This window comes from Oryctolagus cuniculus, chromosome 5, assembly GCF_964237555.1.
Source record: "Oryctolagus cuniculus chromosome 5, mOryCun1.1, whole genome shotgun sequence".
Lineage (NCBI taxonomy): Eukaryota > Metazoa > Chordata > Mammalia > Lagomorpha > Leporidae > Oryctolagus > Oryctolagus cuniculus.
Genome location: NC_091436.1, coordinates 54,619,783 through 54,647,109, shown reverse-complemented (window position 1 = coordinate 54,647,109; position 27,327 = coordinate 54,619,783). Strand labels below are relative to the sequence as shown.

Genomic DNA, 27,327 nt, shown 5'->3' with positions numbered 1-27,327 from the left:
GATCTCCAGACTGACTTCCATAGTGGCTTGACCAGTTTGCATTCCCACCAACAGTGGGTTAGTGTCCCTTTTTCCCCACATCCTCGCCAGCATCTGTTGTTGGTGGATTTCTGAATGTGAGCCATTCTAACCGGGGTGAGGTGGAACCTCAATGTGGTTTTGATTTGCATTTCCCTGATTGCTAATGACCTTGAACATTTTTTCATGTGCCTGTTGGCCATTTGGATTTCCTCTTTTGAAAAATGTCTATTGAGGTCCTTGGCCCATCTCTTAAGTGGGTTGTTGGTTTTGTTGTTGTGGAGTTTCTTGATCTCCTTGTAGATTCTGGTTATTAACCCTTTATCTGTTGCATAGTTTGCAAATATTTTTTCCCATTCTGTCGGTTGTCTCTTCACTCTCCTGACTGTTTCTTTTGCAGTACAGAAACTTCTCAATTTGATGCAATCCCAAATGTTAATTTTGGCTTTGACTGCCTGTGCCTCCCGGGTCTTTTCCAGAAACTCTTTGCCTGTGCCAATAAGTTGAAGGGTTTCTCCAATGTTCTCTAGTAACTTGATGGTGTCAGGTCGTAGATTTAGGTCTTTAATCCATGTTGAGTGGATTTTTGTGTAAGGTGTAAGGTAGGGGTCTTGCTTCATGATTCTGCATGTGGAAATCCAATTTTCCCAGCACCATTTATTGAATAGACTGTCCTAGCTCCAGGAATTAGTTTTAGATCCTTGATCAAAATTAAGTTGGCTGTAGATGTTTGGGTTGATTTCTGGTATTTCAATTCTGTTCCATTGGTCTATCCATCTGTTTCTGTACCAGTACCATGCTGTTTTGATTACAACTGCCCTGTAGTATGTCCTGAAATCTGGTATTGTGATGCCTCCGGCTTTGTTTTTGTTGTACAAGATTGCTTTAGCTATTCGAGGTCTCTTGTGCCTCCATATAAATTTCAGCACCAATTTTTCCAGATCTGAGAAGAAGGTCTTCGGTATCTTGATTGGTATTGCATTGAATTTATAAATTGCTTTTGGGAGAATGGACATTTTGATGATATTGATTCTTCCAATCCATGAGCATGGAAGATTTTTCCATTTCTTGGTATCCTCTTCTATTTCTTTCTTTAAGGTTTTGTAATTTTCATCGTAGAGATCTTTAACGTCCTTGGTTAAGTTTATTCCAAGGTATTTGATTGTTTTTGTAGCTATTGTGAATGGGATTGATCTTAGAAGTTCTTCCTCAGCCATGGCATTGTCTGTGTATACAAAGGCTGTTGATTTTTGTGCATTGATTTTATACCCTTCTACTTTGCCAAACTCTTCTATGAGTTCCAATAGTCTCTTAGTAGAGTTCTTTGGGTCCCCTAAATAAAGAATCATGTCATCTGCAAAGAGGGATAGTTTGAGTTCTTCCTTCCCAATTTGTATCCCTTTAATTTCTTTTTCTTGCCTAATAGCTCTGGCTAGAACCTCCAGAACTATATTGAATAGCAGTGGTGAGAGTGGACATCCCTGTCTGGTCCCAGATCTCAGTGGAAATGCTTCCAACTTTTCCCCATTCAATAGGATGTTGGCTGTGGGTTTTTCATAGATTGCTTTGATTGTATTGAGGAATGTTCCTTCCAAACCCAGTTTGCTTAGAGTTTTCATCATGAAAGGGTGTTGAATTTTATCAAATGCTTTCTCGGCATCTATTGAGATAATCATATGGTTTTTCTTCTGCAGTCGGTTAATGTGGTGTATCACATTGATTGTCTTGCGCACATTAAACCATCCCTGCATACCAGGGATAAATCCCACTTGGTCTGGGTGGATGATCTTTCTGATGTGTTGTTGCATTCTATTGGCGAGAATTTTATTGAGGATTTTTGCATCTATGTTCATCAGGGATATCGGTCTGTAATTCTCTTTCAGTGCTGCATCTTTTTCCGGCTTAGGAATTAAGGTGATGCTGGCTTCATAGAAAGAATTTGGGAGGATTCCCTCTTCTTCGATTGTTCTGAATAGTTTGAGAAGAATTGGAGTTAGTTCTTCTTTAAATGTCTGGTAGAATTCAGCAGTGAATCCATCTGGTCCTGGGCTTTTCTTTGTTGGGAGGGCCTTTATTACTGTTTCAATTTCTGTCTCAGTTATGGGTCTGTTTAGGTTTTTGATGTCTTCCTGGTTCAATTTAGGTAGGTTGCATGTGTCCAGGAATCTATCCATTTCTGATGGGTTTCCCTGTTTGCTGGCATACAAGTCCTTGTGGTAATTTCTGATGATTCTTTTTATTTCTGTGGTGTCTGTTGTTACATTTCCTTTTTCATCTCTGATTTTATTGATTTGGGTCTTTTCTCTTCTTTTTTTAGTTAGTTGGGCCAATGGGGTGTCAATTTTGTTTATTTTTTCAAAAAACCAGCTCCTCGTTTGGCTGATTTTTTGGAATGTTTTTCTTGATTCAATCCTGTTGATTTCTTCTCTGATTTTAATTATTTCTCTTCTCCTACTAGATTTGGGTCTGGTTTGCTGTAGGTTTTCTAGATCCTTGAGGTGAATAGAAAGCTCATCTATTTGGTGCCTTTCCAATTTCTTGATGTAGGCACCTATTGATATAAACTTTCCTCTTAACACTGCTTTTGCTGCGTCCCATAAGTTTTGGTATGTTGTGCTGTTATCCTCATTTACTTCCAGAAAGTTTTTGATTTCTCTTTTGATTTCTTGAATGACCCATTGTTCATTAAGGAGCATGTTGTTCAATCTCCATGTGTTTGCATATGCTCTAGGGATTCCTGAGTTGCTAATTTCCAACTTCATTCCTTTATGGTCTGCGAAGCTGCATGGTATGATTCTAATTCTTTTGAATTTGCTGAGACTTGCTTTATGGCCTAGTATGTGGTCAATCCTAGAGAAGGATGTAAAATCTTTAGCTGTAGGATTTAAAGTTCTGTATATATCTGTTAGATCCATTTGGGCTATAGTGTCGTTTAAATCTACTGTATCCTTGTTGATCTTCTGTCCTATTGATCTGTCTATTTCTGAGAGTGGAGTATTGAAGTCCCCCAGTACTATTGTATTGGGGTCTAAGTCTCCCTTTAAGTCCGTTAACAAATCTTTTAGATAAACCGGTGCCCTGTAGTTAGGTGCATATACATTGATAATTGTTATATCTTCCTGTTGAATTGATCCCTTAATCATTATGTAGTGTCCCTCTTTGTCTCTCTTAACGGTTTTTGTAGTAAAGTTTATGGTGTCTGATATTAAGATGGCTACGCCTGCTCTTTTTTCATTTCTGTTGGCATGGTATATCTTTTTCCAGCCTTTCACTTTCAGTCTGTATGGATCTTTGTTGGAAAGATGTGTTTCTTGTAAGCAGCAAATAGATGGGTTTTGTTCCTTAACCCAGTCAGCCAAACGGTGTCTTGTAACTGGACAGTTCAGGCCATTCACGTTCAATGTGACTAATGATGAGTGGTAACTTTGCCCTGCCATTTGCCAAAGATAAGTTCTAATATATGCTTTGAATTCCCTGTGATCTTTTGCTGTGAGGTTTCCTTCCTTTACCTTCTTTCATATTGATGACCGTGTTTCTTTGTTTCTGTGTGTAACACATCTTTAAGCATCTTTTGCAGGGCTGGACGAGTGGCAACAAATTCTTTCAATTTCTGTTTGCTATGAAAAGTCTTTATTTCACCTTCATTCACAAATGATAGCTTTGCAGGATATAATATTCTGGGCTGGCAGTTGTTCTCTCTTAGTACCTGGGCTATATCTTGCCATTCCCTCCTAGCTTGTAGAGTTTCTGATGAGAAGTCAGCTGTGAGTCTGATTGGAGATCCTCTGAGAGTAATCTGACGTTTCTCTCTTGCACATTTTAGGATCTTTTCTTTATGTTTCACTGTGGAGAGTTTAATTACAACGTGTCGTGGTGAGGATCTCTTTTGGTCGTGTTTATTAGGGGTTCTGTGAGCTTCCTGTACTAGGATTTCTCTGTCCTTCTCCAAACCTGGGAAATTTTCTGCTAATATCTCACTAAAAAGGCCTTCTAATCCTTTCTCCCTCTCCATGCCTTCAGGAACTCCTAGAACCCGAATGTTGGGTTTTTTAATAGTATCCTGAAGATTCCCGACAATATGTTTTAGATTCCTAATTTCCTCGTCTTTTCTTTGGTCTGACTGTATCCTTTCCTGTTCTCTGTCTTCTAAGTCTGATATTCTCTCTTCTGCTTCTCCCATTCTGTTTGTAAGGCTCTCTATTGTGTTTTTCATTTGATCTATTGAATTCTTCACTTCAGTCACTATCCCAGTTTCCTGTTGTACTAGTTGTTTCGTTTCATTTTGATTCCTCCTTAATATTTCATTTCCACGAGAGAGATTTTCTATCTTGTCCATTAAGGATTTCTGTAGTTCAAGAATTTGTATTTGAGAACTTCTTAATGTTCTTATCAATTTTTTGAGATCTGCTTCTTGCATTTCTTCTATGTCATCATCTTCATAATCTTGAATTGGGGTGTCTTTTTCATTTGAGGGCTTCATGGTGACTTCCTTGTTTTTATTACCTTGGTTTTTGCGTTTGTTATTTGTCATATTGGAGATATTTGGTTTCTTCACTGTGGTGCTTTTTCTTGTTATACTATGACTCTAGATTAAGTGGACTATCTGTTTTTGATGGAGCCTTAGGGCTTGAGATGGGTGTGGCCTGAGAGCTCTGTTTGGTGTGCCAAAGGTGACACTCCCAGGTTGGGCGTGGTAAACCTCTCTCTCTCTCTCTCTTTCTTTTTTTGATTCAAAAGGGAAGTTATTCTGCACAGCTGAACGAAGTTGGAGGTAGTTAGCCGGCAAATGATATACCCACAGGAGCCAGAGATCAGAAGCTCTTTCCCAAGGACCACACAGGGAATCTGTTCGGCCCTCGGAGTGGGCTCAAATTCTCTTTAAGTCTCCCACTGGGTTGCCAAAGTTACGGAATTGTAGCGTCTCTGGAGAGTGCTCACGTGAATTCCGTGAGTTCTCTCCCCCACCGTCTCTTTTTTCACAGTCTCAGTTCAGTAGCACCACAAATTTACTAGGTCCTAATCTCCTGTTAATTCGCCCCGCCCAGAGTCAGGTTTTTCTGCTAGGCTCAGGGCCGGTGCAGACCTGAGGTCGCTCTGCTTATGACGTATGTCCAAGATGGCGCCTGCCCTTTGTCTTGCTCGCCCTTGAGAGGTGAGCGGAGAGAGAGAAACCCGTGTCCATACCAGTCACCTTTTTTTTTCCCCCCTCTCTCTCTCTTCTAGTTAGCTTGGTGAAGTCCCCCCACCGGGGGTCGTTCCCTCTAGTCTCCTCTCTCCGCTTGCCTGCCGGTGTCTCGGGCTATTGAGGTTCGGCTCACCTCTCGTTCCAGCGCTGGTGTGTTGAGTCTGCCGCTGGTGTCCCGAACTGTGGGCTCCCACGCTCTTCACGCAGGTCTGCTCCCCTTCCAGCGCCGATGTGTGGACTCGGAGCCCTGGACGTCCCAAGTCTCCCCGCTGTTGCACTCCCCTTTGAGCACTTGCGCGCAGACCCTGCAGCTTGCGCAGCTCAGTCCCGCGGCTCGGCTTCCGCGGCTCGGCTTCCGCAGCTAGGCTTCCGCGGCTCGGTCCCGCGGCTCGGTCCTGCGGCTAGGCTTTCGCGCGTGGTGGGCGACCTTGTTCTCCCAGTAGGTCCTCCGATTTACGCCCACTGGATCCAGAAGAGTTTCGTCTGCAATATTTTCCTGGTTCTTTTTTCTGAGGCTACCGTAACTCCCCTTTTATTAAACTAAATTTTCCAGGACTATCGGTGCTCGCCCTCACTATTCCGCCATCTTGGCTCCGCCCTCCCAATTCTTATGTTTATTATGTTTTTCTACAATTCTTAAACTTTATTATTATGAAGAATACTACAAAGGTTCTTATATTATTCACAAAAATCTCTCAGATAAATTTAGACTCATTTCTTAAAATGAGTTTTTATAAAGACCAATTTTAGGTTTGCAGCAAAATTCAGAGCAAGGAGCACATCCGGGCAGTGGGAAAAGTTCGTAAAGGCCTGGGTCACATTCAGTGAGGATGGAAACAAGAGGTCCAGACTGAAGGGCAGTTCTGAGGCCAACTGAAACTGCACAGGAAATGGAGAGACATCCACCAGTGACCCTGAGTTTTCTAGACTGAGAGACTAATATCCTTAAGTGGCATACAAAATCCTGGAAGAATTAAGTTTTCATGAAAAATGAGTTCTATTTTCGGTTGGGGCAAATGGAAATACCCATACAGAACATTGGAAAGGGAGGGACTGAAGGCAAAGATTTAAAAATGTTAACCTAGAGTTCATTGTCAAAGTCATGGAGAAAGATAATAATAATTGCCAATGCTTCTTAAGCTTTTACTATGTGCCAGGCACAATTAGGGGTCGGTGCTGTGGTGCAATGAGTTTAGCCGTGTCCTGCAGTGCTGGTATCCCATATGGGTACCTACCTGTTCCAGTCCCAGCTGCTGTACTTCCAATCCAGCTCCCTGCTAATGCTCCTGGGAAGGCAGCAAAGGATGGCCCAAATCTTGGACGCCACACCCACATGGGAGACCCAGAAGACTCCTGGCTCCCGGCTTCCGCCTGGCATAGCCCTGGCTGTTGCATCCATTTGAGGAGCGAATCAATGATGGAAGATCTCTGTCTCTCCTCTCTCTTTCTCTGTCACTCTGCCTTTCAAATAAATAAAAAACTCTTTAAAAAATTACAGGTGTCAACTCATTTAATTTTCACAATAATCTACAGAGGCAAGTATTATTATTTTCATTTTTCAAATGAAAAAAATGAGGCCCAGAGAAATCAACAAGATTGCCCAAGGTCGCATGTCTCGGCAGGGGTAGAACCAAGAGATTTTTCAGGCATGAGGAGAAGACTAAACTTCATTAATGGTTTGGGTGAGAGGGGAAAGAGTGGGAAGGAGACTTGAGTGAATAGTCAGAGTTAGGAAGAGAGCCAGAGGAGTTTCATTAGTGGCCAAACTTGAACTTGAACTAGCTTGACACGGTAAGTGCTGTAGGTGCCTGACACTCCCTGAGGAGATCAGGTGGAGAGTGCCAAAGTAAAGTCACAAGTAGGCAAGCTCTGAGACTAGTTGTGGATCACATCTGCCAGGCTTGGTTCATTGCTTACAAGAAAGGAAGAGAACCCTCTTAAAGGAATCTAAAAACAAAACATAGAATATCAGCTATTGCTCTTGATTGCTTTCTACAGCTAGAGTATAAAGAAAATGGCTGTCCTTAGCTAATTCAGTTATGTATGTAGTAGGCATGGCAGGAGTGGAGGAGAAAGAGAGGAGACTGTGGGGAAGACAACCGTGCTGAGCAAACAAGACAGAAGCAGCTGAGCTGGGCAAGAAGGGAAGAAGGAAATCGTGGGAGGGCCCTTGCTCTGCCGAGCCCTGCAGCTCCACCGACCCTGACGGGGCTTGGTGATTTTGCTGAAAGTGGGTGGGAGTGGGCGTTCACGTGGCCCTTCAGCTGCACCTGCATTCTACTCCATGAACTGTCTTCTTCTTGGCATTGCCCTATCCTTCCCTGAATAGGCTACCTACTGTCTGTCACCAGGGTGGCCATTCAAGATGTTGTACGTTTCTCTGAGATGTGTAGTGTGCTCAGACAGGCATGACCTCTGCAGAAGGGCTCATGTTCTGAGCAGAATGAGACAGGCATGGTACTGATCTGGAAGTAGCAGAAGTGAAAAATCTGTCTACTTTTCACTCATTCATTCCTCAACTCACTCATTAGTTAGTGAATATCTACAACAACCTAAGCACTGTGCTACAACCCATGCAACCTAAAGAGCGATTAAGTCAGACATGATCCTTGCCTTCAAGGGAATCACAGTCAAGCTGGGGAAATGAAGAAAACAAATAGGGGTAGTAATTGGTAAATAAAAGAGTGTTAAACTTTCACATGTAATAAGGAAATAATATGTGGCTAAAAAAGATGAGAGTGACTTCTACTTTGAAAAACTGGTCATAGCAAGTGTGAAGGCTTCCTGTCCCATTCTCTTTGTTTCTAAGGGACAGGAGAGCACTATAGTTCCTCTTTCCCTTTCAATTAGTGGCCTTGTGGCTACTTCTGACCAGAAAGTAGGTATTTGAAGCAGGCTGTTGCCAAACAAATATCTAAAGTGTGTGCATGGGCTTGCAGTCCAGTGGTAGACAGCATGGAAATTGATCATGGTGGCCAGAGATGACATTTCTTACTATGTGGTGGTTAGTAAAACTGACTTCTGTATGAATTCAGAAGGAAGATTATTTGAAGAAAAGGAGACTAGGAGAAAACAATGTTTCTAATGTGTATTGCTGGCTATTGATATGTTTTGGCAAGACCTTATGTGCTCAATAAAATAATTGCTTGTAAGAAAATATGAAAAGAAATAGATTTCAGAAATTGGGGTCTTGGAAAATTGGAAATCCTGACAGGCTTTAGACTCCAAACACAGAGAGAAAAGGACCTGAATGCTAAGCTCCATTCAAAAAAGCCTAGAAGGCAATTGGATTCCCTACGTGGTTTTTTTCTACAATGTCCACCTGCTCCTCCTGGGGTGAGACTTTGCAGTGAGACTTTGCATCTCTGACCTCAAATGCCTGTCTGGGAGGAGGGAACAGTGTGGGGCCTGTGGCAGGACTTAGTACCATGCAGAAGAAGTGCAGTGCAATGGGAGGAGCTTCCGCTGCTACCACTTCCCGTGCTTTGTTTGCATTAAAAGTTTAGCTAGCACAGCAGTGGCAATTCATGAGAAAGAGATCTACTGCAAATCCTGCCAGGGAAACATGTATGGGTCCAAAGGCTACGGTTATGGCCAGGGTGCAGGCACGTTCAGCATGGACCGTGGTGAGAGACTGGCCTCAAGCTAGAAAGCGTTCGCACAGACCTAAAACAAATCAGGAATATAAAGGTGCAGATTTGGGGATTCTGTGTATGCTGCTAAGATAATTTGAGCTGGAAAGCCCTGGCACAAAACCTGTTTCCAATGTGGAAAATGCGGAAAGAGTCTTGAATCAATAACTCTGGCTGAGAAGGAAGGTGAAATCTACTATAAAGGTTGTTATGCAAAGAACTTTGGGCCCAAACGATTTGGTTATGGCCAAGGAGCAGGAGCTCTTGTTCACACTCAGTAAAGGTGCAACCCCAGAATTAAACATTACACACTAAGAATCTCATCGTAATCTATATGCCGATAATCTTTTAACACTAAACTGTGGGGGCTGGCGCTGTGGCACAGCAGGTAAAGTGACCACCTGCAGTGCTGGCATCCCGTTTGGGCTCTGGTTCCAGTCCTGGCTGCTCCACTTCTGATCCGCTCTCTGCTGTGGCCTAGGAAAGCAGTAAAGATGGCCCAAGTCTTTGGGCCCCTGCACCCACATGGAAGACTCACAAGAAGCTCCTGGCTCTTGGTTTTGGATCGGCACAGCTTTGGCTGTTGCGGCCAACTGGGAGTGAACCAGAAGATGGAAGACCTCTTTCTCTCTGCCTCTCCTTCTCTCTGTGTGTAACTCTGACTTTCAAGTAAATAAATAAATCTTAAAAAAAAAAAAAACCACTAAACTGTGAAAACCTACCAGCATTAAGTACTGTATGTTGTCCTGTACTTGGATATGCTGGCTAACTTGTAGGAAGAGAGCAATGTATCCTTTTGGTTTATTCACCAGCATTTTCAAGAACCATTTCTTCATTTTAAATAAAATTTCAGCTTGAAAAATAAAACAACCTAGGGAAAGATCAAATTAAAGTTTGTACTTGGGGCTGGCACTGTGGTGCTGTAGGTTAATCCTCTGCCTAGGGTGCTGGCATCCCACATGGGTGCTGGTTCGAGTCCCGGATGTTCGAATTCCAATCCAGCTCTCTGTTAATTGTCTGAGAAAATATTAGAAGATGGCCCAAGCAGTCGGCGCCACGGCTCACTAGGCTAATCCTCCGCCTTGCGGCGTCGGCACATGGGGTTCTTGTCCCGGTCGGGGCGCCGGATTCTGTCCCGGTTGCCCCTCTTCCAGGCCAGCTTTCTGCTGTGGCCAGGGAGTGCAGTGAGGATGGCCCAAGTGCTTGGGCCCTGCACCCCATGGGAGACCAGGAGAAGTACCTGGCTCCTGCCATCGGATCAGCGCGGTGTGCCGGCCACAGTGCGCAGGCCCCGGCAGCCATTGGAGGGTGAACCAATGGCAAAGGAAGACCTTTCTCTCTGTCTCTCTCTCTCACTGTCCACTCTACCTGTCAAAAAAAGAACAATGAGTTGAAAAGAACAATGAGTATTGGTAAATATAGTTCCCTAGAATCAAAAAGATAAGAAGCTTAGTGGATTTGGGGATCCTAAGCCCAAGTAGACCATGGCCCCCAACATTACATAGGCAGCACAAGTACTTGGAAAACCACTCAATCCCCAAGCAGGACATGCACCTATTAGTATATGGCCATAAAAGATACCAGAAGAACCTCCAGAGGGTGGAGTCCTGAGAATCAAGGAACATTTTGTTATTTTAGGGTCAAGGCCTTTGTGGCTTTTGCTCATGGATAATTTGTGACACAAAAATCTTTGCGTGCAGCTACCTTCCATTTTTCCCTCTTGGGAGTGCTTTCTGTAGTTGTCCTGGTCCAGTTCTGCCACTGTATGTTGTCTGTTGGGAATAGATCTATTATTGTGGACTAAGAGACTACCAGAAGCAGTTCAGATATTCTGGGTTGTGAGGTCCTTGTGACAACTTGAAGTTTAGAGTTGTTTCTTTTGGGAAGGAAGTGAGTGAGTGAGGGAATAAGAATGAGGCAGGAGAATGGCCATAGAGACACTAGAAATAAATCCTCTACTTCTGGCAAAGGGCAGGATTACATCTTCCTTGAGTCTTGGCAGTAAGGTGAACCTCAGATGGGGTTGAAGCATTTAAGGCCCATTGAGAGATTTTTCAACACTCTTTCGGCTGTGGTATTCATGGAGGAGATCTTGGATTGAGATGGAGATAGCAAATATTCAAAGTCACATGGAAGACAGCTACCTTGGAGCTTATGCTTTGGAAATAAGAAATACTGTACTGTATGAAGCCAACAAGATTTGAGGATTGTAGGTGCAGCACAAGAGAGCCCAACTAGGGGCTAGTGCTGCAGCACAGTGGGTTAAGCTGTGGTCTGTGGCACTGGCATCCCCTTTGGGCACCAGTTCAGGACCCAGCTGCTCTGTTTCCAATCCAGCTCCCTACTAATGCATCTGGGGAAGCAGAAAGGATGACCCAAGTCCTTGGGCCCCTGCATCCACTTGGGATATCTGGAAAAAGCTCCTGGCTCCTGGCTTCAGACTGGCACAAGTCTGGCTGTTGTGGCCATTTGGATGGAATCTTTTTCAATCTCTCTCTCTCTCTCTCTCTCTGCCTCTCCTTCTCTCTGTAACTCTGTCTTTCAAATAAATTAAAATATCATAAAGGAAAAAAAAAGAGAGCTCAAATTAATACAGAAGGCCTTTCTGAGGATGTGCTAGTTGAGCTGAAATTTAGTGGATAAGAAGGAACTCACAGACTATTCCAGGTAAAGGAAGATTTCTGTGCAGAGAAGATGTTGAAGCAAGAAAGGGATCATTGTTTTAGAGCAGGTGAAACAAAACTAGTATGGCAAGAGTGTGTGCCTGAGAAAAGCAAAGAGTAATTAGCATGGGAACAATACATGAAGACAAGGAGAACAATGCAGACACTGGATATCCTAAAACCACTGAGAGCTGCTGTAATGCACAGGAATAAGAAACAGGAAGGGGTGGGGATTATGAGTTATGCAAACCTTCCTAAGGTGCAGATGTAGCATAGGAGAAGAATGTAGAGACAGAGATGGTGCTATTTCTACTTTAAATCAATCATGACTCTCTGCAAAGGAGAGAATGAGTTCTGTAAGAAGAGGAGTAAGAAGTGCCAAAAGCCAGACTGAGGCAGTGCTGGGGGATGCCCAAGGGTTAGTTCCTCCTAGAAGACAGTGCTGTCCTCCAGCCTGGTTCTCTGTCAGTCACAAAGAAACTCGTGCACACAGAAGAGAAGTCATTTCAGTTCCCTATAAACTCTGACTGCAAGTGCTTTCTGGTACCTGTTCCAATTCCCTACTCCTCCCATGGGAAGAGAATAGTGAAACATTAAAAGATTTCCTTTTCCTTTTTAAACTGTTATGAGTTTGTAGCAGTAGACCACAGGAAAAGGGTGTTAATCAAAGGATATGCAATTACACTTAGATAAAAGGGAGTTTTAAAAAGTGTTCCCAGAATAGCCAAATATATAGAGACAGAAAGTAAACAAGTGATTGCTGGGGACTTGGGTTGGGTGGGGGTGGAGATGGAGAAGTTGGGTGGAGGGAAGAAGTTGAGGGGCGGGAAGTAGAGAAATGAAGAATGAGCACTGGTGGTTAGAAAATTTCTGTTTATGTAATGAAAATGATCTAAAATTGATTGTGATGACAGTTGCACAACTTTGTGAACATAGGAGAAGCTATTGGAGTGTATATTTTATGTAGATGACTTGCATGATTCATGAATTTATCTCAATAAAGCTGTTTTTGACATTTTAAGATGATAAAATGTTCCAGATTTTCAAATCCAATATTGACATGAAAGATAAATTCATGTATTTTTAAAAAGAGAGAGGGAGGGACAGAGAGATTTTCCATTTGCTGGTTCAATCCCCAGAAGACTGCAACAGCCAGACCTGGGCAAAAGCAGAAGGAGCCAGGAGCTCCTTCCAGGTCTCCCATGAGGATAGCAGGGGCCCAAGCACTTCTCCCAGGCCTTACCACACCATTGGTAGATTAGTCTGTTCCCACTTCAGACTGACCTTCTGAGCAATGTCTTGTCCTCTCAGACACAGAGTTGGGAATGGAGGGCTTGGCATTTTCACTAGGCCAAGCACTAGAACTATCCACTAACCCTGAGGTGATAGAGTGAACGGCAGTACACTCGACCTAATGGCCAGTGCACTCGACCTAATGGCCAGTGCGTTGCAGGTAGAGCTAAGACTCAATGTTTATAGAAACCTCTAATAGTTACCCCCCAAATCACAAATATTGAGAACCTTGAAAAGTGAGCATTATTATCATTCTAGTCTTAGAGGGATACCTTATTAATCACACACACAGACACAATCCACCTGACTGCCAAGCTCATGTTCTTCAAGTACAGCTCACCTCACTCACTTTGTGGAGCTACACAGAGTAAGGTTCTGTGCCACAGAAATCGCACTGTACGTCAAAGCAATGCAGCCTTGAGGAAGGAAAGGCAAAGGAACCATGCTAGATGCAGGTGCAGGTTGAGGTCTTCTGGTCCACTAGTGCTCTTTGAACAACTAAGTAGCCCTCAACTAAGGATCTGACATGCCTCTGGGTACTGATGGTGTTATGACATACTTGAAACACACACACACACACAACACACACACACACATGCACACACATTGTTTTGATGAGTGAATCAACACAATGTATTCATTCTAATATCCTTAGGGGGCCAGATGAGGCAAAGAAGAGAACGGGCGATGTCCACTAGGAAAGTGGCTCTGTCCAGGAAGGAGGCAAGAAGGGAACAGAGCATCATGGAAGTACCAGAATTTGAGTAGGCTTTTACAATTGTGATTTAGCTCAAAAATTTCTTTTGAGTAAGGTTTCCTGTACATGATCAGTTTTTGTAATTTTTTTGTTGTCTTTTGGCAGTTGGCTGAGGAAGCAGGGTGACCTCAGTAAGGAAAATCTGGTGTTTTACCCATTTTACTTAAGTGGCTGCTTTGGGTCAGGAAGGGTAAGAAAATTTTCCTGCTTTGTTCTCAGAATGGGGGCAAAAAAACACTGGAATGGGGTTGATCTTCTGGAAGAGTTCCTGGTTTGGGGATAAAAGTAAACAATGTCTCTGTCTTCAGAAAGGGGGGGGGGGATACAAGAGAGGTTAACGGTCCAGGGATGCAGGTGTGGGTTTGTTTGCTCAAGCTTGTTGGTTGAAATGAGAAACCGAAAGTTTTGATAGCTTGATACGCCCTCTTTGGTTTTAGAAAACTGTTTCCTAACGGAGTGGAAAGTCTCAGACCCCACTCTACCTAAAGCATTTGACAGCAGGAAGGTGAAGAGACAAGCATTTGAAATAGGAGGCCCATGGAGAAGTTTAAGCCTTTGCTGGACCTGCAAATCAAGCACCGCACCTCGCTGCTCTATGGCCTCACCAGCCTGCTGACCGCGGGCGGCGAGCGCCTCTTCTCCACGGTGGTGTTCCAGTGCCCCTGCACTGCTGCCTGGAACCTGACCTATAGCTTGGTCTTCCTGCTGGTGCCAGCGTTCCTGCTCTTCCTCCTAGGCTATTTGCTGAGTGCACGAACTTGGCGCCAGCTGACCGGCTGCTGCGACTCCAGCACACCCATAAGATGCACCTCAGGGTGCATCCTGGATTTCTTGAAGCTCACCGGCTCTGCAGCTTTCGTGCCACTCACCTGGGTGGCCGTAGCGCTGCTGGGCGGCTCCTTCTATGAGTGCGCGGCCAGCGGAAGCAAATTCCATGCAAGGCGCTTGTGCCACAATGTCTCCTCTCAGTGCCTGGAGCAGCTGCCGCTGGTGCCTTGCTCCCAAGCCAAGGAGTCCAGCGTGCAGGACCTCCTGAAGGATCTCAAGGCTGAGTCTCAGGTTGGCCGGGGGCGCAGGGCGCGGTGGGGTGGTGCTGAGTGGATGAGCTTCTGCGGGGTGGACCGCGTGGCGGGGAAATTGGCGACTCCCTAAGAAAATCTTGAAAGGCTCCCTGCTCGTCATGAACGTACAGGCGAATATTGAAATTAAACCAATGTAAAGGAGGAGAGGGATTCAGGCGGTGTCTGGCACCTTAAGTGAATTGCACACCTACTCTGTGCCTGAGCCCGTGCGAGGCTTATTCCGTCCTCCTGTGTCCTCTTAGGTCTCCCAACTGCCCTGTATGGTTTTTTCAATTTTATGGTGCATACACGTAGTCTAGCTAAAAGTGTTCAGGCAGGAGAAAAGCTGGGAGCAATTGTTATGTTAAGATGGGTCTGTCAAACCCCAAGCCACCAATGCCCAGTGTCTGGGTCCATAGAGCTCAGCGGTTCTTTGCAATGATGGCGCCTTTCACTGGATTTGCAGAAATTCCACAGGTTTTGAGTTCTAAGGGAGGGTGACACATGGGCTTTTCTTTGAGCCTGGTGACTTGGTTTAAGACTATGGCCATCCTATGAGATTAGGGAGTTACCACCACTCCTTAATCTTAAGGGATTAAGGTCAAGGGCAAATTTATTTCATTTTTAAGATTTATTTATTTATTTGAGTTACACAGCGAAAGGGACACACACACACACACACACACGCTCTTCTATCTGCTGGTTCACTCGCCAGGAGCCTGGAACTCTATCCAGGTCTCTCACATGGGTGGCAGGGGCCCAAACTCTTGGACCATCTTCTGTTGCTTTTCCTGTATCATTAGCAGGGAGCTGGATGGGAAGTGGAGCAGCAGGACATGAACTGGCGCCCATAAGGGATGTGGGCATTATAGGTGGTGGCTTAACCTGCCGTGCCACGTCCCTGTCCCCAAATGATAGCTTTTATGTAACTGATGAGTAGTTCAAATTTTATCCAAGAATTTTAAATGTCTTATAAGAAAAGTGATTAACTGTCATTTTGTTGTCTTCTTAAGGTTTATGGGTGGATCATGATAGCAGTTATTATCATCGTCTTCCTGCTTTTGACAGCAGTCTCTCGATGCCTATCTCCAGTTAGTTTTCTGCAGCTGAAATTCTGGAAAATCTATTTGGAACAGGAGCAGCAGATCCTTAAAAGTCAAGCCACAGAGCATGCAACAGCATTGGCAAAAGAGAATGTCACATGTTTCTTTGAGAGCTCGCATGCAAAGGAAATCCACACTCCAAGCATTAAAGAATGGCAGCAGATTTCATCACTACATACTTTCAATCCGAAGGACCAGTACTACAGCATGTTGCACAAATATGTTAGCAGAAAAGAGATGAGTCACAGTATCAGGTCTTGTGAAGGTGATGCGGTCATTCCTGAACCTGGCTCTGTGGATTCAGCTGGTATAAGCACCACTAGAGATTTATAACCTTAAAAAAATCTTTCGCAAGCTTCACTTTCTTCGGATACCATCTCCAGCTAGTTCAGGGGCCCCAAGGTGTGAGAGGTGTCGACGCTCGAAGAAACGAGAGACACACTCACAGCAAGGCTGATGGCATGGCTCTGGCTCTCAAGCATCAGACTTTATTTTTATATCATGTTGCGTAATGATTCTTTCTTCTTACAATAACAAGTTTGTTGTTCACTTTCTTCTAGTTATAACTTCTTTGATTTCCAAGGGCATATTCAGAGCATGGGTTACAACCATAGACAGGTGCGAGATAATGGGCTTCCCACACAAGCCAAGGTTTGGAGTGCTGTCGAGCTATGCAGAAATTGGCTCCACAAGCTAGAGTATTACCTTCCTAATCTAATCTTTCCTAGGAGCCCCAAGTTCAAAGCAGGCCCTTTTTAAAATGCATCCCCTCTTTGCAGTTCTTTCTGTAATTCTAATTTCTTTATTGTACTTATTCAAAAGTTCACTTAAATCTATTCTACAGTTTTGACCTCCTAACCATTGTAGTATCTGTAGCATGTATTGAATTAAAGTATTATTAACATTTGCCTTTTTTTTTTTTTTTGGTGGGAGGTATATACCAGGGAGCGTGTTGCCTTTTAATTCTTTTCCACAAACAGCTCAACCTTGCATAAAGCATTAACCCTTTTTCCTACACTAACATTCTGCTTGATTAAAATTCTACAAAGCAATGGACATTTTGGAGGTTATGAGACTAAGTGCTCTTCCCTAAAATTAGGAATACAGCAATCATTAGCAGGAAGCTCTGGCTTTCTTAGGCAGAGTATAGTTCCCAACAAACCTAAAACCACCACAAGGACCGCAGCTGTCATTCTCATGCCTTGCTGAGACAGACCTTCTGCTGTGACCTTGTCAGCCAGCTGAAGTTGTCTTGGCCTCACCAACTTTCTAAAAATATTGATATTGATTGTGACTGTCTTTTCTCTTTCCATATTGTAGTCATTTAGATCTGAAATTAAAATATGGAGATTAGGGGCTAACACTGTGGTGTAGCTGGTAAAGCCACCTCCTACAGTGCTGGTATCCTTTATGTGCACAGCTATGTCTTTCGTGGCCAACTGAGGAGTGAATAAGTAGATGCAGGACTTCTCTTTCTCTCTCTGTATAACTCTGACTTTCGTATAAATAAATAAATAAATAAATGGAGATTAATATATATTTTGACAGGCAGAGTTAGACAGTGAGAGAGACAGAGAGAGAGAGTTATAAACAGAGAGAGAGAGAGAGAGAAAGGTCTTCCTTCCATTGATTTCCTCCCCTAATGGCCACCACTGCGCCGATCCGAAGCCAGGAGCCAGGTGCTTCCTCCCGGTCTCCCATGCGGGTATAGGGACCCAAGCACTTGAGCCATTTTCCACTGCCTTCCTGGGCCACAGCAGAGAGCTGGACTGGAAGAGGAGTAACCGGGAGTAGTACCTGGCAGCCCAACTGGGACTAGAACCCCGGGGTACCGGCGCTGCAGGTAGAGGGTTAGCAAGGGAACCACAGCGCCAGCCAGAGATTAAATCTTTATTAATTATTCACAAATAAGGCAAAACACACACACAACAACAACAACAAAAAACTCAAGGGAACTTGTTTCACCTCTAGTGACAAACTAGAACTAGAAGTTGTCGCTCCCGGTCTTCGTGGAGGAACGACACAGGACCCTGCGTTGTTCTTTCGTCTGCTCGGCCCTCCCCGGGTTTGCTGCTGGTTCTTCCCGGGTTGGCTGCCATCCCTTCCACCTCCGTGGAAGGGCGGTTCCCCCTGGACACTTTCCCCACTTCCGCAGGGGAGCGGCACACCACCGGCTGGCTCTCTCGGGGGCTGCACAGGTGTTCCCTCAGATGTTCCCGTTAGATGTTCCTGGTGCATGTTCTCTATCTCCTCCTTTATAGTCCTCCTCCGCCAATGCTAACTCGGCTGCCCACACGCCAAGTACGCTGCTCTCCTCCAATCAGGAGCAGGATCAGCTCCTGGAGGTCATCACTCAAGTTGGCAAGAGGCAGCTGCGTAGAAGCTGTTTTCTCCTCTCCCAGCGCCATATTGTGGGAGAGCAGATGCATAGAATAAGTCTTAATTCCAGTAACTCAGTCCAGTCCGGGTTGCTCCCCACAGAAGTCATTTTTCTTTTTTAAAGATTTTATTTACTTATTTGAGAGCCAGAGTTACACACACACACAGAGAGAGAGAGAGATCTTCTATCCTCTGGTTCACTCCCCAAATGGCTGCTGCGGTCAGAGCCAAGCTGATCCAAAGCTAAGGACCAGGAGCTGCTTCTGAGTCTCCCACGCGGGTGCAGAGGCCCAAGCACTTGGGCTATCTTCTGCTGCTTTCCTAGGCAATCAGCAGGGAGCTGCTTCAGAAGTGGAGCTGCCAGAACTCGAACCAACTTCCCTATGGGATACGGGCACCACAGGTAGGATGCTTAACCTACAATGTCACAGTGCTGGCCCTAGATCTAGAAGCCTTAAATCTCCATGCCAGCATCCTTGTCAAATAAACAACTTTAATCTTTTTGTAAATACTGCTTTCCAAAATAGACAAAAGATATACTGTTTTAACAAAAACAATGACAGAACAATTGAACTTCAGGACTTTTTATTAGGTTAGCTGATATTAATTTCAAGTTCACTTTCTTTTCAACAACAGCTATTAAGAACTTAAAAACTATAACACCTTAGTAGGTTCAGTGGTGCGATGGACAGCACTTGAGACTTCTGACTGAACCTGCTGTGATAATTCTAAGATTATGGTATTCCATGGTGCTACTGTGATTGCTATACGAAAGTTAATTATGCTAGTCCCAGTTGGGGCGCCGGATTCTGTCTTGGTTGCCCCTCTTCCAGTCCAGCTCTCTGCTGTGGCCCGGGAAGGCAGAGGAGCATGGCCCAGGTGCTTGGGCCCTGCACCCACATGGGAGACCAGGAGGAAGCACCTGGCTCCTGGCTTTGGATCGGCGAAGCCGATTTATTCAAAAGCCAGAGTTATACAAAGAGAGAAGGAGAGTCAGAGAGAGAGAGAGAGAGAGAGGTCTTCCATTTGGTGGTTCACTCCCCAACTGGCTGCAATGGTTGGAGTTGTGGTGATCCGAAGCAAGGAGCCAGGAGCTTCCTCCAGGTCTCCCACATGGGTGCAGGGGCCCAAGGACTTGGAACATCTTCTACTGCTTTCCCAGGCCATAGTAGAAAGGTGGATCGGAAGTGGAGCAGCCGGGACTCAAACCAGCTCCCATATGGGATGCCAGCACTGCAGGCTTTGGCTTTACCCACTACGCCACAGTGCCAGACTGTGGGGAGCAACTTGGACTAGACTGTTACTGGAATTAAGACTTATTCTATGCATCTGCTCTCCCACAATATGGCACTGGGAGAGGAGGAAACAGCTTCTACACAGCTGCCTCCAGTTCAACCAATAAACAGCAGGACCTGCTCCTGATTGGAGGAGAGTAGCGTACTCGGCGTGTGGGTAGCAGAGTTGGGATTGGCGGAAGAGGACTATAAAGGAGGAGAGAGACAACATGCAAAAGGAACATCTATCTGAAGGAACACCTGAGCAGCCCCCAAGAGACCCGGCCGGTGGTGTGCCGCTCCCCCGCGGAAGTGGGGAAAGTGGCAGGGGGAACCGCCCTTCCACGGAGGTGGAAGGGTCAGTAGCCAACCCGGGAAGAACCAGCAGCAAACCCGGGGAGGGCCGAGCAGACAAAAGAACAGCACAGGGTTTTGTGTCGTTCCTCCACGAATAGGGGGAGCGACACCAGACCCCAGATAAAACCTTATTTCTTGATAAAGCTAGGATTTTTCAAGGACATTTGTCTTTCATTTGTTTATAACTGCAGCCCATCTCCAAAATGTATGACTTTTCTGCATTCTAGAAAATGCGGTTTGAAAACTGGAAACTGTAAAGCAATCCAGCACTGCTCACATGTAGCCTTTCTTCCTCTCGTGGCAGACCTTAACCTTGATTTGTGTTTGCCCTTTCTCTGCACAGGGCAGTTGAAGAGGACTAGTCAGCAGAGCAGAATATCCTGTTGTTGAGAGTCATGCGTAACAAAAAACTTGGCAGAAAAAACTGTATGATCAGTTTTGTTTTCCCTTCTCTAAAAGAGGAATTTTGAAGCTCCTGTCATTTCTACTTTCATTTTTGCTTCCTTTATTTCACTGTCTAGTTACTTTTGTATGTTCTTCCCTCTCAGAACATTTTTTTCTGGTCTTCCATGTATACTTACATCTTCTTTAGCATTTTTTCTCTATCTTGTTGATTTAGAGTCCACTTTCTTTTGTATAGTCTTAAATATTATTGTGGAAGTATATATGTTTAAGGTAAAAAATTACAGGAGCCAGCATTGTGGTGTAGTAGGTGAAGCCTCCACCTGTGATGCTGGCATCCCATTTGAATGCTGGTTCGAATCCTAGCTGCCCACTTTTTTTTTTTTTTGCTCCACTTCTGATCCAGCTCCCTGCTAATGTGCCAAGGAAAGCAACAGAAGATGGTCCAAGTACTTGGACCCCTGCACTCACATGTAAGATCCAGAAGCACTTGTGGCTCCTGGTTTCCTGGCTTTGGTCTGGCCCAGCCCTTACCACTGCAGCCATTGAGGAAGATTTCTCTCTCCCACCCCTGTCTCTTCTTTCTGTAACTCTTTCAAATACATAAAATAACTATTTAAAAAAGCTAAAATATTACAATGGTAGAGAATTATGTGAAGTAGAAAGTAAAATTACTCATTTCTTTGCAATGTATTCTTCCCAGGTAGCTGAGTTCTGTGTCTACAGAAACACTGTCACTCTGTAAATGTTATTCTGTAGTTTTTATTAAATATAGTCCCGTGTTGTTATATAGCGATTTATCACATAAAAAAATCACTTCATAGTATTCTACTGGTTGATAGGACATAACCTCTATTTTGTTAATTACACACATGTATACATGCTCATAAAATAGACAATAAGCACCAAGTTATCAAACGTGGCCACTTCTGAAGACTGAGATTTACACAGGAGATTTTCTATAATCGTGTGTGGTTTTCTATCTGTGAATTTTTGGTAATGAATAAGAAATATTAGTTGTGTAATTAGAAAAGATTCAAAAGAACCTTCACATAGCAGAGGGCTTTGCAGTCAACTTTTGCCTCTTTCACCTCACTTAGGTTTCACCAGTTGGCTGGATACCCACAGAGCACATCATTCACATGTGCAGATGAAGAACTGGAAGTTGTTACAATAAGCTCCTGTAGTCAACCAAGGCGTAACTGAAGCTGAGGGGCTGAGCTTCTCTAGACAATGTGGTTGGAGGTTGCTACTTGGTTGTTTTCGTTTCTGGGTTAGATTTTTCCCTTCTTAGCCCTTTGGGCCCCTTTCTGAACAGGGGAGTTTCAGATGTCCTCTGTGACTTCCAATATTTCACTTTTACTCTGAAACTTGGTGACTCGGGGGTAGCCATGACCTCTTTCAAGAAACATAGATAAGACAGTACGGTATGTCATGATGGGAACGTGGTCACTCCTCTTAGGTGGGACACAGGATTCCTCCAGACTTGGTTCCAAACAGACCTTATTATGGGATCCAGAAGCATTCCTATCCTCCATGTGTATTCGTTTGCTGTTTACCAAATCATTCTGCATAATCACCCCCAGCTTTATGCTTTCCCCAACCTGAACCTTAGATTCACACCCAGCATACGCTATTAATACTTGCTGAAAAGCTAGCATATTGTATAACAAATGATGCCACATTGTATAGAGCGGCAGCAAGACAAACAGTTTACAGGATTTAGGATTAAGCACGAGACCCTTGCTCCATTCGAAGCCTTGACCAGAAATATCAATGCCTGTTGATTGATTAAAGAAGGAAATCCTGAGAAAAGCATCTGAACATAGATTTAGCCACGTGTCTTTGGCTAAGAACTGTACTGGAACTCCCAAGTTTCACAACATCCTGCATCTTACCTCCAAACACTCTTCAAAGCAGTAAAGATGGAGAAACCCTCCCTGTCTGTGTCAGCCTTAGCAACAGCAGGTACTGCCGGTTTTATCAGCAGCTAACTCCCGCTGGATATCTGCTATGTGTCAAACACTAGGCCTGCCTTGAGAGCTAATCCTTTACTTGATTGTGTTTTTAAAGATTTATTTTATTATTTGAAAGGCAGGGTTACAGAGAGGCAGAGGCAGAGACAGAGAGAGAGGTCTTCCATCCACTGGTTTACTTCCCCAATGGCCATGGTGGCCAGAGATGTGCTGATCTGAAGCCAAGAGCTTCTTCTGGGTCTCCTACCTGGGTGCAAGGGGCCCAGGGACTTGGGCATCTTCTACTGCTTTCCCAGGCCATAACAGAGAGCTGGATAGGAAGTAGAGCAGCCAGCACTAGAACCAGTGCCCACATGAGATGCCGTACTGCAGGCAGCCGCTTTACCTGGTATGCCACAATGTCAGCCCCTGATTGTATTTTGTCTCTTCCTCTTTGTTACCCATCTATGAAATATCTCTTGTTAATTGTGATATAAGGACTGTAGAATTGATTGTATTATAGTCGTATCAAGCAAAAGAGATCTGAATCAAACAAGGGATAAATTCCCTCAAGATCCATTGCCACAAGGCTCTGAACATTTTTTTAAATATTTATATCTATTTGAAAGGTAGAGCTACAGAGAGGCAGAGGCAGAGAAAGAGAGAGGTCTTCTTCCATCAACTGGTTCACTCCCCAGTTGGCTCCAAAGGCCAGAGCTGCGCCTATCCGAAGGCAGGAGCAGGAACTTCTTTTGGGTCTCCCACACAGGTGCAGAGGCCCAAGGACTTGTGCCATCTTCTACTGCTTTCCCAGACCATAGTAGAGAGGTGGATCAGAAGTGGAGCAGCCGGGACTCGAACCAGTGCCCATATGCGATGCCAGCACTGCAGGCAGTGGCTTTACCAGCTAAGACACAGCACCTGCCCAGAACATTTAAAGGTTTCAGATGAAAGACAAATCCTGTAAGATCAGGAAGTTTATTGTCATTTTAAACATTGTGAGACATCAAGCATTGAGAAGGGTATTTGAAACATTTATGTACAATTTAAAGAATAATTATAGGCCTGTGTCGTGGCTCAATTGGCTAATCCTCTGCCTGCGGCGCCGGCTCACCAGGTTCTAGTCCCAGTCCAGGCACCGGATTCTGTCCCGGTTGCCCCTCTTCCAGGCCAGCTCTCTGCTGTGGCCCAGGAATGCAGTGGAGGATGGCCCAAGTGCTTGGGCCCTGCACCCCATGGGAGACCAGGAGAAGCACCTGGCTCCTGGCGTCGGATCAGCGTGGTAAGCCAGCCACAGCAGCTATTGGACGGTGAATCAATGGCCAAGTAAGACCTTTCTCTCTGTCTTTATCTCATGTCTACTCTGTCAAAAAAAAAAAAAAGAATAATTACAAAGCCAACATAAATTACTGTTTGAAGACACGTCCAAATACTGATAGAGTTTGTGGACACAAAAGGCTTTTATAGCTTTGGCAGCTCAGGACAAGAGTCTAGGGTGATCACTGATGTCATAAATAAGAGTGTCAATTGTTAAAGCAACACCAGTAGTCACTGTGCACTTACTCCCCATGTAGGAACTCTGTCCTTAAGGAGTTGTACAGTGAGAATTAATGGTAAAACTTGTCTCCCAGGAACTCCTTATCAAGAGTCCAGCTCAAGGCCTCTGTCACTCCTTTTTCTTGCTCCTGCTGCCTCCTTTGCTTCAGGTTGCATTTGGCTGTATTAGGCCTGGTTCACCACCTTCAGGTCTGGAAGGGGTGAGAGGAGCAGTGGCCTCAGGGCTCAGCCCTGGGGGCTGTTCTAGTTACTCTTTTTTTTTTTTTTTTTTTTTTGACAGGTAGAGTTACAGACAGTGAGAGAGAGAGAATCCTTCTGATAGTTCACTCTCCAAATGGCCACAATGGCTGGAGCTGCACTGTGCCACAGTGGGTTAAGCCACTGTCTGCAGTCCCGGCATCCCACATGAGTGCTGGTTCAAGTCCGAGCTGCTCCACTTACAATCCAACTCCCTACTAATACATCTAGGAAAGCAGTAGAGGACAGCCCAAGTCCCTGAGCCTATGTGGAAGACTTGGAAGAAGCTCCTGGATCTGGCTTTGGACAGGCCCAAATGGCCCAAATGTGGTCATTTTGGGAATGAACCAGAAGATGGAAGATCTCTCTGTAACTCTGACCTTCAAAAAAATAAATCTTAAAAAAAAAAAAAAACTGAATGGACTATGTAACTGTGGAATTCAAGTCACATGGGGAAGTGCATGTGTATCTACGTGTGTAGTACAAGATTTCTCTTATGGTACCTTAAGTACATTTTTCAAGATCTGTTTTGATAAAAGACTATGACATGGGGCCAGCACTGTGGCATAGTGGGTAAAGCCTCTGCCTGCAGTGCCAGCACTCCATATGAGTGCTGGTTCTAGTCCCGGCTACTCCACTTCTGATCCCGCTCTCTGCTATGGCCTGGGAAAGCAATAGAAGATGGCCCAAATCCTTGGGCCCCTTCACCTGTGTGGGAGACCTGGAGGAAGCTCCTGGCTCCTGGCTTCGGATTGGCATGACTCTGGCCATTGGGGCCACTGGGGAGTGAACCAGTGGGTGGAAGACCTCTCTCTCTCTCTCTTTTATGACCTCTCCTTCTCTCTCTGTGTAACTCTGACATCATATAAATAAATAAATTAAAAAAAGAATATGGCATAAGAAACTTGATTTGATAAAGTTATTGATAATGATAAGAAATGAACTTGTATATAGATAGTCATAGTTGTCCTTAACAGTTATGCAACTCAACTTTTCAGTGATATTTGTTGTTAAGTTTTGGGCTCCATTTAACAATACCCTCATGCTCATCATCCACTTCTTAATACATTCATTATCAGTCATTCAAGAAACATCCAAACATATTGAGAACATCTGCCATATGTGGGAGTGTTTATAATCCCATGATTAACAGCTAATTTACTGGAGACAGATTACACTGCATTCATGGCTCAACCTCCACTGGTGATGTGACTTAAATGCTTCTCCAGTTTCAGTTTCAAACTCTGTAAAGTTTGGGATAAACATGGTAGTTCCCCTGATGATTTTGTGAGGATTAAAAGAGATAATACCTAGAAAGTGTTTATACACAGGAAATGCTCTGTCTTAGTCCATTTTCTGCTGCTGTACCACAATAGTTGAGACTGAATGAGTTTTAAATACTACAGATAAATTTGGCTCAAAAATCGGGAGACTGAGGAGTCCAAGAGCATGAGGCTGGCATTTGGTGAGGGATTTTGAGATTTGTTATGACATGGGAGAAGGGTAAGTGAGCACGTGTGTGTCTGAGGTTAAGAAAATTGAACAGAATTTATCCTTTGAATTAGGAATTAATTCCAACAATAATGACATAAATCTATTCGCAGGGATTTCCTCATGACCTTATCACATCTTAAGCTTCCACCTTTTAATAGTGTTACTATCATGATTATGAAAGTGAGACTGTCACTGATTGGTTTCTAGAACCGTGGTCACCAAAACAAAGTTGTCACGGGTCAACTGGGGTAAATTTCTATTTGATTCTTCTGATTTCTATTTTTTTAATATTTTATTTATTTATTTGAAAGGCAGAGTTACAGAGAGGCAGAGGCAAAGAGAGAGAGAGAAGGAGAGGGAGAAAAAGAGGGAAAGAGACAGAGAGAGAGAAAGAGAGAGAGAGAGGTCTTCTGCTGGTTCCCTCCCCAGATGGCCACAACAGCCGCAATAGCTGGATCCATGCTAATCTGAAACCAGGAGCCAGGAGCTTCTTCTGGGTCTCCCACCCGGGTGCAAGGCTCCAAGAACTTGGTCCATCTTCCACTACTTCCCCAGACCATAGCAGAGAGTGGATCAGAAGTGGAGCAGCTGGGCCTCCAACCAGAGCCTGTATGTGATTTTGGCACCGCAGGAGGCAGCTTAAGCCGCTGCACCACAGTGTGGGCCTCGGTTGTTCTGATTTCTTGTTTACAGTTTGGGTCGATGACCCTTCTGATGTCCAAAATTCCTTTCTTGGATTTGGAGAATAGAAAGTTTCTGTTTTTACAGGAATCGAGAGACTGCTTCTGATTGTGTTCCCCACTGTTTGCCTAGTGCTTGTCAGGGGGCTTGGCTTAGTAAGCAGATCCAAATGCCTTTGCTTGTCATTCAAAGCTCTGAAAACTACTTTCTCTTCTGCCACTGCTGACCTTTCTACTATACCCATTAAGACCAGCATGAAATATATTTGGCTCTGCTGCACTTCTCCATTTAACTGATTTCTAATATCGCAAGGCCAGGTCTGAGATTTGATTTTACGTGATGTATCAGCTAATAGCCTGTTACTAAACCATGGAAGCTGACAGAAAAGATAAAGTTTTGGGGCCTATATTAATCACAGCAAAGTAAACAGCTTGAGCCTTACATCTGCCTTGATTCCCCTTGTCCCTAAGTCCTGAAGGGACAACACAAAAGGGTTAGATGAATACTTGCACACACAATAGGTTGCATTACAGAGACGACACTAAGCTTGGGGCACCACCATTTTATAGAAAGCAGTAACTGAACCCATTCTTTGCCCAAGAGGAAGACCTTACTTCACATATCTAAGTTGTTTGTGCAAATACAACCCCATGCAAGCAAGAGTCCTTTGGAAGATTCTTCATAGACTCTTCCAGTACTGAGTAATTTCCATATGCCAAGCCCTATTTCAATCATACTTCCTTCTCAGTATCTTCCCCAGCTACAGTCATGTGCCTTATAGTGACATTTCCATCAACAGTGGACCATATATACAAGGGTAATTCCATAGGATTACAATGGAGCTGGCTTTGTGACATGGTAGTTGTAATGTAACACACCACACTACTTACATATTTATGGTAATGAAAGTGCAAACCAACTTATTGCACTGCCAGATGTTATAGAAATACAAAAGTGGTGGATGTTCTGCATAGTGATTAAGATCCTGCTTGAGACATCTACATTCCATGTTGAAGTGTGCGGTTGAGTCCGGGTCCTCCACTTCCGATCCAGATTCCTGCTGATGCACACCCTGGGAGGCAGCAGACTGCCTTAAGTACTTGGATCCTTGCCACAGATGAGTTCTGTGTTCCTAGTTAGGCCTGGCCTACCCATGGCTGTGGGGGATCTGGGGAGTGAGCAGCAGATAGAAGACCTCTTTCAGTTTGTCTCTCTCTGCCTTTCACGTAAAATTAAAGTAAGTAAAGTAAAATGTAAAAATCTAGCACATATAATTATA

At 44.3% G+C, this 27,327-nt stretch overlaps 1 protein-coding gene and 1 pseudogene across 1 annotated transcript; both read left to right on the top strand.

The window, feature by feature from the left end:
* The first annotated feature begins 8,730 nt into the window (after positions 1–8,730).
* On the top strand, positions 8,731–9,116 carry LOC100358170 (cysteine and glycine-rich protein 2-like; annotated as a pseudogene).
* A 4,868-nt stretch (positions 9,117–13,984) lies between these two features.
* Positions 13,985–16,619, top strand: LOC138842984 (calcium homeostasis modulator protein 6-like). The gene is made up of 2 exons (XM_002714732.5): positions 13,985–14,607; positions 15,623–16,619. Exons 1-2 carry the CDS (start codon positions 14,086–14,088, stop codon positions 16,043–16,045), a joined length of 945 nt encoding a protein of 314 aa, XP_002714778.1. The 5' UTR covers positions 13,985–14,085; the 3' UTR covers positions 16,046–16,619.
* Positions 16,620–27,327: the final 10,708 nt, after the last annotated feature.